The sequence below is a fragment of the Hippoglossus hippoglossus genome, chromosome 12 (genome assembly GCF_009819705.1).
Source record: "Hippoglossus hippoglossus isolate fHipHip1 chromosome 12, fHipHip1.pri, whole genome shotgun sequence".
Classification (NCBI taxonomy): domain Eukaryota; kingdom Metazoa; phylum Chordata; class Actinopteri; order Pleuronectiformes; family Pleuronectidae; genus Hippoglossus; species Hippoglossus hippoglossus.
In genome coordinates, this window is record NC_047162.1 from 359887 (window position 1) to 380084 (window position 20198).

At 43.5% G+C, this 20198-nt stretch overlaps 1 protein-coding gene across 2 annotated transcripts in view; it reads right to left on the minus strand.

Moving 5' to 3' along the window:
* Nucleotides 1-20198, minus strand: part of LOC117771928 (SWI/SNF-related matrix-associated actin-dependent regulator of chromatin subfamily B member 1-like) — a 54698-nt gene that overhangs the window by 20443 nt on the left and 14057 nt on the right. For both annotated transcript variants that reach the window (XM_034602843.1, XM_034602844.1), the window contains exon 4: nucleotides 16835-16972. In XM_034602843.1, the coding sequence (XP_034458734.1) occupies nucleotides 16835-16972 (138 nt within the window). The remainder of the gene's footprint in view (nucleotides 1-16834; nucleotides 16973-20198) is intronic.

Consider the following 20198-nt stretch of genomic DNA (forward strand, 5'->3'; position numbering starts at 1 on the left):
GAAGAGCATGGCTCCATCTTTGGACTTACAAATACTGAAACCGCACTTTCAGAAGCATCACGGAACTCAGATCAATCAATTGCAACTTCCACTAGCTCTAGTAAACGACAAGATGCAGAAGCAGAACTCGCAGCCAAGCAAGAGGAGGTAAAGGCGACAAAAGACATTCTAACTCAGCAATCCAAGCTCAGAACACTGGAAAGCGAATGGAAACTTGAAGAGGCGGCCATGTTGACTGAAGTGGAGCGTAAAAGGACAGAGAGACAATCAAAGCTAGAAGAGGAGAGAACGAACCTGCAGCAGCTGAAGGCAGAGAAGGAAGTCCAGGTAGCAGCTGCTAGAGTAAGAGCATATAACAGTTTCGAAGATGACTGCCAAAATGGGATGAACCACGAATCGGATGCTGCTCACCAGGAGACCGAATACGAAGCTCAGCCCAAGCGATAGCAAGCTCACTCAGCATAAATCGCCTGCCCGTACCTGAGCCAGCAATGTTTAATGGCGATCCCATGAAATTCCTTGATTGGAAGATGTCTTTCACAACCCTTATTGATCAGAAACCTCTCTCACCAAGCGAGAAGATGTTTTACCTAAAAACTTACCTCGTCGGAGAAGCCCGCAAAGCGGTGGAAGGGTTCTTCTACAGGAACTCGGAGGACGCATAGACAGGCACCTGGAAAGTCCGACATGAGAGATATGGGAACCCATTCCTTGTTCAAAAGGCCTTCCGAGACAAGCTCGCCAGATGGCCTAAAATCAGTGCGACCGATCCTTTAGCACTGAGAGATTTTACAGACTTTCTCCAAGGCTGCGCAGAGGCAATCCCACATGTTAAAGGTTTGACCATTTTGAATGATTGCAAAGAAAACCACAAGTTACTTCAAAAACTACCGGAATGGATTGTACGAAAGTGGGGCCGAATTGTCGACGATAACCTGTATAAGTCTGGGGATTACCCCGATTTCAAAAGTTTCACAACGTTCCTGAACAAAGAGGCCCGGATATCTTGTAACCCTATCACCTCCCCACATTGGATGAACTTTAAACCCACAGTCGAAAAGGGAGCCAGATCCCTCAATACAACTGCCCAATTAAAGAACGCCACCCGAGATGCACCTGAAATGTACAATTATAGGGGAAGACCCCCATGTGTGGTGTGCAAGGATGAAATGCATGGCATTGCCAGGTGCCCTTCCTTTGCTGCAAAACCCATGGAAAACAAAAAGGCATTCATCCATGAAAATCGCCTCTGTTTTGGTTGCTTAAGGAAGGGACATATCACCAAAGATTGTAAAGGGCGACATACATGTAATACCTGTGGTCGTAGGCATCCCACTTGCTTGCATGAGGAGTGGATGAAAGGACCAGGGGAAGTGATGAAAAATGGCTCTGCCCTAGCAGACGATGGCCCGAGTGAAGAGGCTCTCAAGGTCACATCCTATGCATCAACTCAATGTGCCCCCGCTACCTGAAGCATAGTCCCAGTCCTGGTGTCGTCGGTAAAAGAGCCGCAAAGAGAAGTTCTCACCTATGCATTACTTGATACACAGAGCGATTCAACATTCATTCTAGAAGACTTGCTTCAGGACCTGGATGTGGACTCTCAACCAGTGAAGCTGAAACTCAGCACAATGACAGCTGTCGACACCATCTTGGCAAGTACGAGTATCTGCGGTCTACGAGTTCGAGGTCTTAATTCTGATAAGCACATCCATGTAAAGCAAGCCTACACCCGTAGCTTTATTCCGGTGGATAAGTCTTATATCCCAACAAGAGAAACGGCACAAATGTGGCCTCACCTCAGACATCTAGCAGACATGTTGCCACCACTTCAAGATTGCGAAGTAGGACTGCTAATTGGGTATGATTCTCCATCAGCACTAGCCCCACTTGAAGCTGTCATAGGCAAAGACAATGAACCCTTTGCACAGAGAACTGAGCTTGGCTGGAGCATTATAGGTTCATCCAATCCTCATCTGGACAGGCAGGGAGGTCAGAGCTTCGTTCACAGGGTTGCTGTAAAATAAATTCCTGCCCCATCAGTCAATGACGTTTTGAAAGCCCTGGAGTTAGACTTCAATGAAAGGGTCTATGAGGACAAGTATGTATCTCAGGAGGATGTTCAGTTCATACAGTTCCTCAGTAAACACATCAAGCAGAAGGAGGACAGACACTTTGAAATGCCTCTCCCCTTCAAGAGTGTCAGTCCACCTTTGCTACCAAACAACAAGAGATAAGCTACCGTTCGCCTTCAGTGTTTGAAGAAGAAGTTAAAGGCTAATAAAAAATATCATGACCACTACAAAAAATTCATGGAAGAAATCATTAAGAGAGGTGATGCAGAACTGGCACCCAGTCCAACCGAAGGTGAGATCATTTGGTACCTCCCTCATCATGCTGTTTACCACCCCAAAAAACCTGAGAAACTAAGAGTTGTCTTTGACTGCTCGGCTAAATTCCGTGGCATCTCCTTGAATGACACCCTATCAACCGGACCCGACTTAATCAACTCCCTTGTAGGAGTTCTCTGTCGTTTCAGGAAGGATGCTGTAGCCATCATCTGCGACATTGAAAAAATGTTCCACCAATTCCTCATCAGTCCTGGATGTCGTAATTATCTACGGTTCCTTTGGTGGGAGAATGGAGAACTGGAAAAGGAACCACAGGAGTATAGGATGGCCGTCCACCTTTTTGGAGCAGCTTCATCTCCAGGATGCGCCAACTTCGGGTTAAAGTATCTGGCACGGCAACACGCAATTGACCATCCAGCCGCATCGGCTTTCATCGAGAAAAACTTTTACGTTGATGATGGGCTAGCCAGTGTTTCATCAGTCCAGGAAGCTAAGAAACTGGTCGTTGAGGCACAGGACTTGTGCAATAATGGAGGGCTACGCCTTCACAAGTTCAACTCAAATCGAAAGGAGGTCCTGGACTGTGTGAAACCCTCAGAAAGAGCACCAACCATTGAACCTTTTGAGTTGAAGATGGGCATTATTCCGACGGAACATGCACTTGGTATTCAGTGGGCAATAGAAAAAGACACTTTTAGCTTTAATATCAGATTGAAAGACCATCCCTCAACTCGCCGAGGTATATTATCAGTTGTAGCTGCTCTTTATGATCCACTTGGGTTCATCGCCCCTTTTGCCCTAAACGGAAAGTGTATACTACAAGACCTATGTCGCAGAGGCTTTGGATGGGATGACCCCTTGCCTGAAGATTTGAGATCACGGTGGGAGGAGTGGAAGGTCGGCCTTCTGAGGTTAAAGGATGTTGCCATTTCAAGATGTTACCACCCACTAGACTTTGGCAACATAATCAGAACAGAACTACATCACTTCTCTGATGCCAGCAGCAAGGGATACGGGGCCTGCTCATACCTCAGGTACAAGGATGAACAAGGTAGAGTGCATTGCAGCCTCGCAATGGCCAAAGCAAGAGTTGCACCAACAAAGGTGACAAGCATCCCAAGACTAGAACTCTCAGCGGCTGTAGTGGCAGCCAAATTAAGCGTCATGCTGAAACACAAGCTAGACATGGAAATTGATGAGCAGTTCTTCTGGACAGATTCCCAGGTGGTGCTGGGATACATCAACAATGATGCACGTAGGTTTCATGTCTTTGTTGCAAACCGTGTCCAACTGATAAGGGAGAATACCGATCCCAGCCAGTGGCATTATGTTGACACCACAAATAACCCAGCCGATCATGCATCAAGAGGGCTCCATGCAACGCAAATTCTGCCCTCAAGCTGGATCCCAGGACCCAAGTTTCTCTGGGAGCAAGAGGTACATCCGACATTAAATCCATTAACTGAACTGCTCGTTGGTGACCCAGAAGTTAAAGCAGTTTTTGTGTCCGTAACCAAGGTTAATGACTGCCCAGACATCCTTCATCAAATGGGCCAGTTTTCTTCTTGGACAAAGTTTCTCAAAGTGGTCGCAAGGATTAAGAGGCTTGGATTAAAAGGAGAACACAGTGAGCTTGTGACTATCGAAGAACGAGAAAAAGCTGCTTGAGTTATAATCAAACTTGTTCAACAGCAAGCCTTTGTTAAAGAGTTGGAAATGCTCCTAAAGGGTAAGAGTATTTCAAGATCAAGTTATCTCTTTCCCCTTGACCCGATCCTACATGATGGAGTTCTTTGTGTTGGTGGAAGATTGAAGCAGTCTTCTCTTGGTCACGAACTAAAACACCCAATAATCCTTCCAAAGGAGAGTTCTATCACCGCGCTGATTCTGGCTCATTGCCATATTAAGACCTGCCATCAGGGCCGAAGCCAGACTCAAATGGAACTCAGAGCAAATGGATTCTGGGTTATTGGTGGGAGTAAGCTAGTGGCCAGGCTGATTCGTGATTGTGTGCAATGTAGGAAACTTCGACGATCTACCGAGGTGCAACGAATGGCTGAACTTCCCAAAGAGCGAGTTGAAATTTCAGACTCCTTTGCATATAGTGGAATGGATTGCTTTGGCCCATTTCTTGTCAAGAAGGCTCGCAAGGAGTATAAAAGATATGGTCTAATATTTACTTGCCTTTCTTCTAGAGCAGTCCATGTTGAGATGCTGGAAGACCTATCAACTGATGCATTCATAAATGCCTTTAGGTGCTTCATCAGTATCAGAGGAGCTGTCCGACAACTTCACTGTGATCAAGGTACCAACTTTGTCGGTGCTAGGAATGAGTTGAGAGGAGCTTTTAAACAATCTGACACTAAGCAAATAGAACTCTTCCTAGCTGAAAACCACTGCGAATTCGTCTTTACTGCCCCCTCTGCAAGCCATGCAGGTGGTGTGTGGGAGCGCCAAATCCGGACCGTTAGGAGCGTGCTGAATGCTACCCTTGCACAATGCTCCGGTCGAATTGACGATGCTTCCCTCAGAACTTTGTTCTATGAAGCTATGGCCATCGTTAACAGTCGCCCCCTTACTGTGGATGGAATCAATGATCCCAAGGCGCAAGAGCCATTGACTCCCAACCACCTCATCATGATGAAGTCCAAAGTCCCTTTGCCACCTCCTGGGAAGTTTGTTAAGGAGGATCTGTATGCAACAAAGAGGTGGCGAAGAGTCCAGTATTTGGTTGAACAGTTTTGGAGTCGGTGGAAAAAAGAGTATCTCTTGAACATCTGTAAGCGACAGAAATGGCATGTACCACGACGTAACCTGAAAGTAAATGATATAGTCATCGTCAGAGACGATAACCTCCCAAGGAATCAGTGGCTACTAGCACGAGTGGTTGAAGCAATTCCAGACAGCGACGGTCTCGTTCGTCGGGTCAAGATTCAAACAGGAGTGCGGAAAGCAATGAAAAGGCAAGGTCTTTCATCCAAACCCTCATTCGTCGAGAAACCCGTCCAGAAACTGGTGCTCCTCCTCGAGAGCAAATAGTATAAACATGCTGCACATAGATAATATCACATGCATAACATCCCTAGATATTTTACTGTAAAGGACAATTAGATATGGCCGAGAAATCCTGTATAGTACAATTGGTTGAATTGTTTATATCAGGATTTAGTGGGAGTGTAACTGACTGCTAAACCTGGTAGGTTATGCAGATTGTTTCATTTATTATTTGGGTTGGGTTTATTTTGTACTTTATGTTCAAGTATGTATCGTGTTATTTAAGTTAGTAATTTGTTGTCCTTTTTAAACGTAGCGACTCACCTCGCGTAAATGCCTGTAGCTTTCACGGCACGGACAGATGTAATATACACACCAAATCCCTCGCTTCCGGTCCGAGCCGATATAAAACACCTGCCGTACAGCTGCGTCTTAAGGATGGTAGCAGCGGAAACGACAGGACGCCAGCTGCACGGCGATTCCTTACCTTACGGACCTATTTTAATCCTCGTTTAACACCCCTCGCCGAGCGGAATGAGGTAGGAAGCAGGTTTTATTCACTTTGCTACAGGTAGCGCGGAACAGGAGTCGCTATGTCACATTAACCCGTCAAACTTGTCTCATGTGGTTATTTGTTTGTTTAGCTGATGTTTAGGTATTTTAACGGTTGTATTTGTCTTTTATTAAATGATTATGTTGTACTTGCTGTCGTTCTAGTTTTACGGTGTTTCTACGGCGCCACGATGTATTGTCTGAATAAAGAGCCGTGACGCATCAGTCTGAAACTCTCTGCGTCATGCTTTGCCAGCCAGGGGCTGTTACAAAGTGCGTGTGAAAAATGCCGCCGGATTCATGATACGTGTGCACCAGCCAATTTAGTTCTCACCACCATGCGTATGATTATGAATCAGAATCATTCCAAATCGATAGGCGCGTGTCCGCTCTCTGTAATTAGCATACTGCCACGCCTCTGTTTCACCATATAAGGACAACCGTTTGTCATGAAGCGAGCGGTGTACTGAACAGAGAAACTGAAGTTATAAGAGAGAAAAGAATATCACAGCAGTAATTGAAACAATTGGGTCGGAGGTAGAAGCCACAAAAGGAAGTAGCGGCACAGCGTAGAGTGACGATGTTTTAAAAAATGAAACCTGGGCTGCAATAACTGAGGCGCTGCATGCTGTGTCCTGCACAGTGCTGAGCACTAGAGCTCTGGACATTTCTCCATTCTTAGATGCGACATGGACGTGAACTCTGCTGAATAATTATATAACAGTGCTGCTTCAGGATCAGGACAGATGCACATTAAAAGGTCCGGTCATCCTGTGTCTCTGCCGGAGTCTGTTTCCTCCTCCTGTGACCTGCGCTCACTTTACACTTTAACAATAAACACCATAACTGCTAACAAGTTATTAGGATATATACAGGACTGATGTTTACTTTGTGTTTGTTTGATTGCTCCAGAGTTTATGAGACACATGTTTAAACCTGCTACACAACACAAGATGTAACGTGACGCCCACAGTTAGGACATCAGGGTTAAAGTGACCGCAACGATCCGGAGTCATGATCCGACATCATCGATTCATAACTAATTACATGTGATTATCAGTTTGTTTGTGAGGAGGGACAGAGACGAGAAAGAAAGGAGAAGAAAAATTCTTCCCAAAGATTGACTCAACGTGGTGTTTTAACTTCTTTGTTGCAGAAGAAGCGATGCCCAGTTTATCCAGGAACATAAATAAGAATTCAGCATTTTTTTTTTTTAAAGATCAGTTTAAAGTATGAGTGATTAGAGAACATCAGAGGAGCAGAGTCACTTGTTGACCAGCGGAGTAATGCGCCTCACCGCATTCTAGGACAGCCGGACCTTCATTTGTGCGTACGCATGGTCTGAGGAAGTTCTAAATTTGAGAATGATTGCATATAGTTATACTTGATATATGTATTTTTTTTTTTCTATAAACACTTTTTTTGTAGCAGAAGGCAAAGTAAGAATTTCATTGTACAGGACTGTATATATGACAAATAAAACACTTGAACTTTTTGAACTTTGAACTTCTAATAGAAGCGCAGAGAAGTGCTTAAGACTGCAACTCTGCCTGATGGTCTCAATTGTGGATTGTCATGGTGTGGACTGTCCAAATCTAAAGTGGGATGAATGCAATCTCTGCTAATCAGAACAAGTTTTTCCCAAATACTTCACCAATTGTCTACGAAGCCCATGTTGTTTTGTGGACACCACCTCGACAGCCAGCGGTGAAAGGATGACGTGCGGCTGTACATGTCATCATGGGGGAATAATGCTAGCTGCTTGCGATGTAACTCAGAGAGTACTGGTTTCAGCCCAAACAATCTTGTGTTAGGTCACACCGTTCACGGTCCTCTAGCTGTGTTACAAGCTGACTGGAAGAAGCCTCCTCCTTCTTCGAATCTAACAAATTATGTAAATGTATTCAATAGGCGGTTGTACGAGGCAGGTAAAATGACAAAAACAAATCTGGGAAAGGGTAAAATAAAGAGATTGTACGATCGCCAGGCCGAAGTACATGTCTTTAGCCCAGGAGATCAGGTTCTGGCAAACTTCCCAGTGGTGGGTTCTCCTTTTCAGGAGAGGTTTTCAGGATCTTATTCTTTTGTGCGGCAGGTTTCAGATGTGAATTTTATCTGATATCCACTCCGTCTAACCAGTTATGCCATGTAAATATGTAAAAACCTTATTTTCCCCTTCCAGTGGGGAGGGATCTCCAGGGGGTATAAGCAAGAGGTTTTACCAGGTTTCTCAGGAAAAACACACTCAGCTGGAGTTAGAGATGAAATATATGCTGGGGCACAACATTGCAGAGCCATCTAGTTCTATCTGGGCCTCCCCATGTGTTATCACTAACCTGGATTCCTATCCACTTCTTTTTATGGAGGATTGTGGTTGTCAGTTTGTCAGTAAGTTTGATCTTTTATAGGGTTACTGTCAAGTACCACTGTCCAAACGAGCTTGAGACATTGCTGCATTCATAACACCCTCAGGACTTATTCTTACATGTCATGCCATTCGGGTTGCGAACCACGCCCGCAACCTTTCAAAGGTTATTGAATAAAGTAGTGGTGTGGTTCAAAGGTACGCAGTATATTTTTAGATGATGTGGTCATTCATAGTGAAACTTTGGAAGAGCATGTAGATTGCATCCATACTATGTTTGATAATCTGGCCAAATGGAGGGTGGTTGGCCAGTTAGAGCTAAAGTTCTCGCCATTGATCAGTTTCCAACCCCCTCTACCAAGAAGGAGCTGATGCACTTTCTTGGCATGGTACAGTATTATCAAAGGTTTCCTAAAAATTCCTACATGGTAGTCGCCCCCCTTACTAATCTGCTGTCTGCTGAATCCCAAGGTCAAGTTTGACACGACCAGCAGTAGGGCTGCACATTATATCTAAAAATCTATCATCATCGCGATATCAAAACGTGCTATAGCTGTATCGCAAGAGACTGCAAAAACTGCAGCCAATCAGATGTCGCCCTGCTGCCCTAGATAATACATTTTAGATATTCAGATTATTGACAGGTTTTTCTGTCAGTGAATCATTGTCAGAAGAAGAGAATAAAAAGGGGATAGAGAGGGAACAGAGAATTTGAAAACAGAGATTGAGGGTGAAAACAGTGATTGAGGCAGCTCCGTTCCGCCTCCTACAACTAAATTCTACTGTAGAATGATTCTAGCGATCACGTTTCTCCCGGGTCAGATTCGCCACTATGAGCCAGAACCTAAGGGAAAAGTAACAGTGCAACTCTGCTGCTGTGTGTGTGTGTGTTGTTTTTTTCCCCATGTGCTCCAAAATCTGTAGCCCATATGTGCTTCCTGTCAAGTCCATTTGTTAGTCATGAAGTAGCCAAGTATTGTTTTGTTTCAGGGGTGAATGAACAAAAGTAAATGAAGCTGCTTTCGAACATGGACTGAACTCCACATAATCTCCTGACATTCTCTGGAGGGGCTGTATGTGAAAATGCAATGTCAGATTGAGAGGATCCTGACTTTCTCTGGGCCAGCCCCCAAGCGAAAACTCTAGATAATTACTTAATAAGCCGTTGTGAAAACACAACAGGAAATCTTAACCAAAATTCACTGCAAGCAAGTGGGTGTGATGGTGTTTCTAACATGTGACAGACACAAAAACAGACAAAAAAATATATATATACATACTGTATATGAAAATGCAGTGCTGTTGTTTAGAAAAAACACTTTAGACCTTACAAGATGAAAATAGTGATAGACCATTCATGCCGGTTATACCGGAAGTGACGTGTAAGCGATGCATGATGGGAGTAAAATAAAGTACCCAAAAAACTCTAGTGCCTCACAGTGGAAACAACCATTATAGACATTGACATATTTGTGACACAGCATCACACACCTCCAGACTCCTGAAAAGGCTAGAGGAACTGCTAACATGCGCCCGGAAGAAAATTAAACTCAATTCCGGAGAGGCGTCAGTTGATGAGAAAATCCGGCTCTTGGTGGAGTAACCTGTGCGAAGCCTTTAAACAGCGGAGCTGTCCAACAAGCACATACAAATTATGTTACATCAATATTGACCAGAGATTCCTTCCAGGGAAGAATCTGGGCCTCCCTCAATTCTTAGACATAGAGATTAAGTCTATTTTTTGTAAATGTGAGAATTGACCATGCCACGGGCCTCCCCAACACACAGCCAGAGACACAACTGTTGCTGTTCAGCATAATATTCCTCACACAGTGCAACCATAAATTCAGCTCAGTCTCATTTCTGAGTGTCTCTCCTGAGGCAGCTCTGCTGCTACCTTTTCAACCTGAGGATCAATCAGCCGAGAGCTCTCACCTGCGCTGATTGATCCTCTCGAACAGGTGGGGATCAATCACCCACCTGAGGTGCTCTCCCAGCCAAATAAAGATACTGAAAAGTAGCTGTGTTTGGGAGACCCTGGTGGCATCGTCAAGTGCCACATATAATTTGCTGAGAACAAAATGACATAACAATGGTCAATGGAAACCAAATTCATCAACCCATTGAGGGCTGGACTCCAGAAACTGCAAAATCTATGTAAAAAATTGTAATCACAGGCTGATCCAACTAGCACGAATTTCATCACGACAACCCATAATGTGACTCAGTAGTGTGTATGGCCGTTACATGCCTGTATGCACTCCGACAACGTCTGGGCAAGAGAACTGTGAAGAGAGTGCCAGTGGCGGACCTGCCAATTCTGGGTTTGCTAATCGAGCTGCACGGTGCTGGGCTATGCGCACAGGTCCTACTAGAGCAGTAAGTGTAAGTGACTTACTGGCAGCTTCTTAACAGTGGAAACACAGAGTTTCTCTGGTCACAGCTGCTCAGGGATCAGCGCTGCAGCTTCTTGATCAGAGCAGAAGCTGCAGTTGGTTTGTACCGAGCTTCAGTTTCTGTGTCCGCTTCCAGTCTGACCTGCTCTCACTTTTTGTTTTAATATTTCGTCAACTAAAATATATCTTTTTAAGCTATATGTTTTTATTTATTTCAAAGTGGGCTACTTCTTATTTTATATATTTCACACAAATATGGGGAGGACTCAAATAGGCCTGCATAGTTATTTGTTTAATTTATTTCAAAGTAGGCCTACACATGCCAGTGTGAGAGTTGAGAGTTGGTAAGAGTTGGTGTTTTCCTTTGTTGTAACAGGTAAAAATAGCAATAAAATGTCAAGTTTTCTTTATGTTGTTCTATAGTTTCATAAATGCAACAAACTATAGTTTTGTGTATATATATATATAATACTTTATAAGCTGTGTTATTAAATATGTTTTGCGGCTCCAGACAAATTTTATTTGGGGGAAGAGGGGGAAAAATGGCTCTTTTGATAGTAAAGCTTGCCTACCCCTGGCCTAGAGGATCTCGGGCCCTCATGCCACCCTCATGGAGTCTGTTTGTGACAGTTTGGTCAGAAACATGCACACCAGTAGCCTGCTGGATCAACTTAGGGAATTTATCATTTTGTAGGGCTGTGGCAGTGCTCCTCCTGCTCCTCCTCGCACAAAGGAGCGGATAACGGTCCTGCTGCTGGGTTGAAGCCCTTCTACTGCCCTATCCAGCTCTTCGTGTGTAACGGCTGGTCTCCTGGTACCTCCTCCATGCTCTTGATTGGGCTGCAGGTACCAACTAATGCTGCAAGTACTGACAAGGACACTAGCAGAACACAAAACTAGAGAATAACCAGTCAGGAAGGATAAGGAGAGAACAAAAGGTATGTGCCCACCACATGTAAAACCATACACTTTTGGGGGGTTGTCTTGCTTTTGCCTCTCTTGTCACTTTCATTTGCACCAAAGCAGGTGAAATTGATTCTGACTTGTGCTTACTAAATGGACAGATTGATATCCTGAAGTTTAACTGACTTGGTGCCTCTAACATCAGCACTCTGCAAATCAAATGGATGTAAAGAGTAGTGTGTGACCACCTCTTCAGCATGCTGTCAGACAATCTGGACCCAATTCAGTTTGCCTATAACGCAAAACAGAGTGTAGAGAATGCAAGTCTCACAATAGACATTGAACAAACACATGGACTATGCACACCCCCACACTAGGGTTTTTTTTCCATGGACTTACATACAATACACACAAACACCATGCTGCACTACCTTTCAGTCTTTCAGGTCCACCCGACACTGGTTTAATGGATGAGTTTTTTACAGGACAGACCACAACAGGTGTTTTTAAATGGTTTTAAATCCAGTAAACTGATTTTAAACACAGGGCTCCCAAGATTATGTTTATCCATTCTCTTCTCCGTTTAACAACATCTCTTGCAGCAGCAAAGGAATGACACTTTAAGTATGCGGATGACATGGCCCTGGTGGCCCACCTGACTGGCACCAATGCTCTGTTTAAAGACCATCATGCAGTAGACAACCTGCTCAAAAAAACATTTAGTGAAAATTCACTTGAGCTCAACACCACAAAGACCAAGGAGTTGTGCTGTGGTGGCAAGGGAAGTCAGAATCCCCTATTTGTCAACCTCTCAGTATCCAGTGTCAGCTGGTAGAGCAGTTTCAGTCATATGAATACCTTGGAACAGAGATGGACAGCTGTCTGTCCATTTCCATGCACACTGACTCAGTATACTGAGTATACAACTACAATTACCGCACTGCGGTTGTATGCCTTCACCAACCAGTGCAGTTTCTGTGTATATATATATATATATATATTTCTACATACTTTTTCCCCCAAGATTCATACATGGTCTCTCACCTTTGACCACTGAAACTTAATCACTTGACTACTGTTTAAAAATTCCCTCTATCACAGGGCTCCTGACTGCGACCATTTAGTCTCATTTTGTGACTATTTTTGGAGACAGCTGGAGTACATTTTACAACTAATCGCACCACTGCGACTTGCAAACATGTTAAAATCATCATTGTTTAGGCCATCACGTAAAATACCAGGAGTGAGCGGAACATTTTGTGTGTGCACCCAGACTCTTCAGACTGACACACACACACACACACACACACACACACACACACACACACACACACACACACACACACACACACATACACACATACATACATACATACATACAGGCTCCAGGGCCCCGCCCCCCACTCATTCACACACAATGATCAGAGCAGAAGGAGCAGTTGGTTTGCTGGAGTTTCTGTGTCCTCCCTCCACACTCCTGCTGACGTGCACTCACTTTAAAGGGGACATAGCATGCCCATTTTACCACAAGTTGATATGGTTCCTTGGGGTCTTAATGAAATGTCTGTAACATACTTTGGTCAAAATACCACAAGGATCATATAAAACAGCACCCTTTTTACCCTGTATAAAACAGCCCTCCACAGAGTGACCTGTTTTGAGTGCCTGTTCCTTTAAATGCTAATGAGCCAGCTCCCCCCTCCCCCCTCCCCCCCCCATGATTTTAAACGATATAAATTACATATTTTATATGATATAAATTATCAAATATGCATCCCATACTTTGTATTCCCCTTCTGTTGTCCTGGAGTTTTAATTTTCCCAATCACATAATTAAATGTCCCCCTCTGCCCATCCACTACAAGCACACAAGCAGACAGACAGAGAGAGAAAGAGAGGGGTGGGGGGGGGGGGCTATGAAGACCATCATTTACCCCCGAACCCCGACATTCAACGGGTACAACAACAAGCGGAGAAAGCAGAATCGCGGGCTGACCTTATATATACAGTCTATGGGGCTGACCAGCGGAGAAATGCTCGTCCCGTGTGAACAGCCAGGCGGCTGCGTGCTGGAGAACGGCGCTGCGCTGCCTTGCAGCGGCGCTTCCGCGTCCGGTGTACCCCGGCGTAACTACTGTAACCCGGCGTAACTACTGTAACCCGGCGTAACTACTGTAACCCGGCGTAACTACTGTAACCCGGCGTAACTACTGTAACCCGGCGTACAGTAGAGCTGAACACTGCGGAAGTCTTCCACACAGCTGGCAGTGTGGAAGACCGCTGCGAGGCAGCGCAGCGCCGTTCTCAAGCGTGCAGCCGCCTGGCTGTTCACACGGGACGAGCATTTCTCCGCGCTGGTCAGCCCCATAGACTGTATATATAAGGTCAGCCCGCGATTCTGCTTTCTCCGCTTGTTGTTGTACCCGTTGAATGTCGGGGTTCGGGGGTTACAGTAGTGCTGAACACTGCGGAAGTCTTCCACACTGCTGGCTGTGTGGCGCTGACACAAATTCCAGCTCACGCACGGGAGAGCGAGCGGTCGCGCCCGAGCAGCTGCTGCAGCCTCCCAGTCCCAACGATCCAGACAAATGCCACATGTGAGTGAATCGCGGGCTGACCAGCGGAGAAATGCTCGTCCCGTGCGAACAGCCCGGCTGCGTGCTTGGGAACGGCGCTGCGCTGCCTCGTAGCCTCGTAGCCTCCGGTGTAAACCCGGAAGTAACGAGTGTGGGGGGACGGGGGGGGGCCAAGACCATGTAGGGAGACTTCCAGTTCCTTGTTACGACACAATACCCAGGAAGCGCAATCGAGTCGCTCAAGCATGACGTTTCTGACTTAGAGGAACTATAACAAAACGCGCGAGTGTTTTTTCCCCAGAGTTTTTGGGTTGGTAGACATGCCAGATACCCACATTAACGTGTAGAAGCACTAACAAAGTGGAATTTGCATGCTATGTCCCCTTTAACTAAAAAACACCAACACTCATCACAAGTTATTAGGACCTGATCAGTGTATGAATTTTTCCTAGTGTTTGTTTGTTTGATGTTTGTATACCATGAGATGTTATGCGAACAGCCCGGACTCAGTGTTAAAGTGCCGGAGTGACATGAATACATGATCCGACACCATTGATTAATAACTAAATACATGATCGTAAGTTTGTCATCTAGATCATAATCATCCCATCCTGTTTACTGAGCTGGTTACACATAATCTGTGCTAAATGTTTAATATTTATTCTGGTGCAATTTTTGTTAACAGAGCCAGAGAGTCCATTTTATTTACTGTTTTGGTTGTGTGTGTGGTTTATTTTATTTATGAGGATATTATAATATTTTTGATTCTAATAAAAATTTCAGACTTTATTTCTCTGAGAATTCCTTTCATATCCAAGCAAAATTGGTATTGTAGACTGACATATCCCTAACTGAATCGATATTGAATCAAAACCTTGTGAATCGGTCTTGAGGGAACTAGGTTGGATGAGGTTGATGCCAAGGAGGCTGTACAGATGAGGTTCAGTCAGGGCAAAAGAGCTAGAAGGGTTGGCCTTCAGAGGTGCCAGGCCCTATAGTGGTCCTCAGAGGGATGTGCTCTAAAGGGAGGGGAAGTAGAGGCATTCTGTAAGAGAAGTTCCATGTTTACTGGTTTTATTGTGGTTGTTATTTTGTAAATTTTCTATTTCTATTAACAGTTAAGATGGGAAAAAATATGAATGTGTTGCGTTGCATGTTGCTGTGAGTGGTGCATCTAAAACCAGTGCTACTAGTTGAAAAAGTTAGTCTGGAGCCCTGAGTTGAGTTGTTCAAAGACTTATGTTTGTTCCTGTTTGATAGAATTAAAAAGCATGTTGAAAAGCGAATGGTTTGTCTCTGGCTGTTGTGGGGAGACCCATTTTCATTTGCCACACCACTCTTCCTGGCAAAGTTGCAGAATGAGTCCAGTTGTTCCAGAGCAAAATGAGTGTCAACCTCTACTTTCAATAAAAACAATGTGAGCTTTCACTTTGGTCAAAGAGTATGTGATTGTTTATCAATAAACAGTGATGTCACAATGTTTGCCTTCCCGTTGTACACTCCTAAATCTAACAGAAGATTTTTTCTCAGCCTGACAATGGAAAGTGTATGACCGAAACCCCTAAACCCATACTCCTCCAGTCAATAGATGCAGCATGTGATGATATAGGAGAAGACTCTATTCAAGGCTGGATTGGGTATGCAAAAGGATTTTCCTGTTGGTTAGCGAGGGAGAGGATTGCCTGTGATGTAGGAGAAGTCCTGTGGTCTGACCCAAGAGGCATGATGCTGAGGCAGAATGAACGAGTGATATTGGTAACTGTAAAATCATATTGTGCAGTTTTTTGTAATTTTTGCTGGAGGTTTTCATGTTTCATGCAGATATAAGTTGACATAAGTGCAGGAATGTGCAAATATGCTCAGATTGCAATGTTTTGCATTTATTTACGTAGTGTGTAATGATATACCAGTATACTGAGGTGTTTGGCTGATTATCAACCAAGTTTTTATACCGACACACTAATGCAAGCTAATTAACAAACGAAAAAGGGACCTGCTTTCTCCATCTATTTCAGAGGCTGAATTATGGCATTTTTATTTTTTCAATTCCTATTGGAGGGCTCAGAAGAACTGTTATAATAGCCTAATAGAAAACAAATTGTATATTGTACATTTTCATATTAAAAAAGGTGTTTTAGAATAGATAGTGGTTTGTACTCTACTTCTAATAAAGTTACTATTCTACATTAATTGAAACAGTGAAAATCTCGTAAACTTAGTTTATTTCTGTAATTCTTTCTACAAACCAAATGAGTCAATATTGTATTTAAATTGTACTGCTATAGGTTTTTTAATTACCAATTTACACATTAAATCTAAACACAATGCTTTTTCTCTTCTTTACTTTTTGTATTCCAAAATAAAACGATATATTTTACATTCTTCAGAATGTGTTAACACTTTATTGAAGGTTTTTGATCGTACTAATCAAGAAAATATAGTTTTTGAATTAGGATCTTTTACAGTAATTTTACAGTACAGCAACTTACTTGACCTTTTTTTACAGTGCTTCCTAAAACTCACTTTAGTTGTATGGCTTATTTATATTTAATTTATTCTTTATGTTTAGAATTAGAAACACATTTCAAATTAAGTTGTAAAGAAAAAAAACACCCACAAAGTATAGGTACAGAAAACAATTCACTAAATACACAAATGAAATATTCAAAGCAAAAGTCTATTAACAAGCCTTCTCACCACAGGGGAAAGGTCCTCTTCTTGTCACGTCCAATTCTGTTTCGGTTGATGGTGGTGGAGCAAGGCACAGCATCTAGATGGTGAGAGCTGTTGGGCAATGTGGGGACCCACTGACTGCTTCTTTTTGCTTTCTGCTCCCTTTACAGAAAAAGACAAAAGCATCACATAGGGGTCTAAAACGCCCAAAGATTTATAACATTCACATCACTTTCTCTGTGCACATCTCAATAGATGTTTGTTAAACTGTTGAATCTAAGTCTCTCCTGATTGAACTGCGGTTCGGTTGCTGTAATCCTCACATTGGGTACGGGTGGGTTCTCCTTGAGATAACATCTATTCAGCAGGGAGTTCTGCCAGGGATCTCAGCTATAAGGCCTCTTATGCAGGCTTGGGTTGGTGTCAGAAATGGCGCTTATTAATTATTTTTTATGCCAGACTCGAATGCTTGACTGTTATAAAAACTCCATGAAAAATTGACATTGGTCATATGACACAAAATTTCCCAAAATATTTTTATTGAGTTATTTAAAAATATTAACAAAAAGAACATTTGATGCAGTATTCTTCTGATCAGCTAGCTGTTGATTTGGCTAAAAGAAAAGATAATGTGCAGGCTAGCTTCTTAAATGCATATACGAGAAAGTAGTTCTATAGATATATAGATAAAGAACTAAGTGTAAAGATGAGAAAACAAAAGTAAAAAATAAAGTTAAGAAAGTAAAAAGTGAGTCTTTTCTGACCACTGTGTGCCAGCAGTGTATAATGATGTGCTGCACATAGAAGCACTGCGTGTGTGTGTCTGGAGCTTTTTTCCTATCTTTATTCAAGAGCGTGGTCTTTCAGTTTGAGCACATGACTTGTTGAATTTATGTTCAGATTGTGTATTACTTTCCATCAAAATCCTGCCCTTGCACTCAAATAGCCCCTGTTCACACTTAAATTTGCTCTGCTTCAGCTCAAACTGTGTGCTTGCATTCATCGTCTGCTCTCAGATTTCTCCTAGGCTTCTTTTTTTGTGCAACAACCCTCTCAAAATGGGGCTGAAGCTTGGAGCACAGGAAATCCGTGTGAGCAACAATATATGAGTGCAAGCACACAGTTTGAGCAGAAGCGCTTTGGGTGGTCATAAAGACTAGAAAAGCGCTATATTATTATTCATTACATGTCATTTGGCAGACGCTTTTATCCAAAGCGACTTACATTTAGTGCATTCAACATCTATGAAGGGCCATTTAGGGGATCAGTATCTTGCCTGAGGACACTTCAGCATGCAGATGCGGAAGACTGAGGATTGAACCGCCAACCTTCTGGTTTGAAGACGACCACTCTACCCCTCAGACACTGCCCCCCCCCATATAAACACAGTCCATTTACCACTTTTTTTTTCACAGGGGATCAGACTTCCCTAAGGGCATTCACACTGTTGTCTTCACTTTGCAGGAAATTAATGATTTTATATAGTTTTATTGTGTAACTGTGGGTACGGAGGTGACTCGGAGAGCACCCCCACCTCTACCAGAGGATTAATCAGCGCAGCTGAGGGTTGTTAGCTGATTGATCCTCTGGTAGGAAGGCAGTAGCAGAGCTGCCGAATACACATGGGCTGAAGACCGACACACGAGGAGAGCCTGGAAGAGGCTGAGCTGAGAGAAACCTGAAAAGGTTGTGTGGGACAATTTATGTTGCTTTCATTTATGTTTGCTCACGTGTGTTGGAAGAAATAAAATGCTGAAAAGCAACTGGTTTGTATGTGGCTGTTGTGGTGAGACGCCAGTGGCGTCGTCATATGCCACAGTATCCTAATAGCTACAGGGCAAGGTTGCATATTCTATCTCCACCATGACCCAATAAACATTTTGTGTATGTTAAACCAAATAATGATACAATGCCAGGCAGAAAGTGCATAACAAAAATGAAGTTTATCTTTAGGTAATAATTAAAGGATCAATATACCAGTTAATTTGATAACAGTATAATTAATTATTACAATATTAATTAACATTACTAACATTGTCAAGTTCTCAACGGCCTGGTTAACCTTAAAGGACCCACGGGACAACTCACTCTTATTTTCCTCCTTTTTATTTTCAATTTGATATTGATTGTAGAATTTTCAGTTTTTTTTTCAGGTTGATAACCTTTAAAGACAAAAATAAAAAATGTTCACAATTGGTATAACAAAATGTCCATTTAACTGTGAATTTTTAACCAAATATTGGGTCCAGCCAACTGACTCCACTTCCTCCAGAACTTCTACTTCTGCTTGGATAACTCTTAATCTCTTGTAGGAATAGCCTTCAATTACTGCTGAGCCAGCTGGAGCTCTCTGGATTGGAGCCTCTCCTATGCTCTTAGAGGTCTTTGAAGGAGTTACAGGTTCTTTACCTTGGGGGTTGTTTTGCAGTGGACACTGCGTTCTCTTTGCCTGAGCTCCAGTCAGTGCTGCTGAAAAAGCCTTCCTCTGGAGTTTATCTATGCCCTCCTTGGCCTCTGCTGCAACCTCTTTCCTCTTTGGCCACTCTTCCACTGGCCGCCTCAGGAACCCAGATCCATCCTTCCATTCAGAACCCTCTCAAAGATCCTAAGGAATCGCTCCTCTTGTTCCAATGTCGGCGATGTTCAGGTCCCCTGGGATCCACCACCAGTCCTCAACAGATCCAGCCTTCTGAATCTCGCCAACTCAGTTGGCAAAGAAGGTCTGGCATCCATAACTGTCTCGCTGAATGGCTCCCAACACGGTTTGATTGTCCAGTAGGTGCAACCATCGTTCTATCTCCATTCGGCTGTGCTTTTCAATGTATCTTCTGAGCCGGGCTGCAAAGACTGAACCACAGACTTCTACCTTGACTGCTTCTACTTTTTGGTCCAGCAGTGTAAGCTTTGCCTTGGATTCAACTAATCTGACTTGGATACCTTGCTCTGTCTTCCACCTGAAGTACACCACGGTACCGTAGCTCTTCACTTCCGTCACTTCCATCAGAGAATGTTATTCCCCAAGATTTTCCAACCCAGCCAGCTTGTTTGAGGCTTCTGTGTAAAGTCATTTTGCCAAGACGCACATGCTCAAACAGTTTGGTGGCTTCCTCCCTGAGGCCCTCAGAAAGTGTTTGTCCCAAGTTTCTCGGGTCAGACTTCCTCTTCCAGCCTCCTGGAATGCTTTCCTGACGAGTATGGCTCCTTTTTGCTTAATAGGTGTGATCAGGCCGATTGGGTCATAAAGACCAGCTACTTGGCTTAGTAGTTCTTTTCTGGTTAGAGGGTCAGGAGTCTTTTCTCTCACTTCTTCACCCAGGAGGTCTTGGCCTACTCTCGTTTTTTTCCTCCTCCTTGAGAAATTAATTGAGGTCATCACATAGAGCTTATC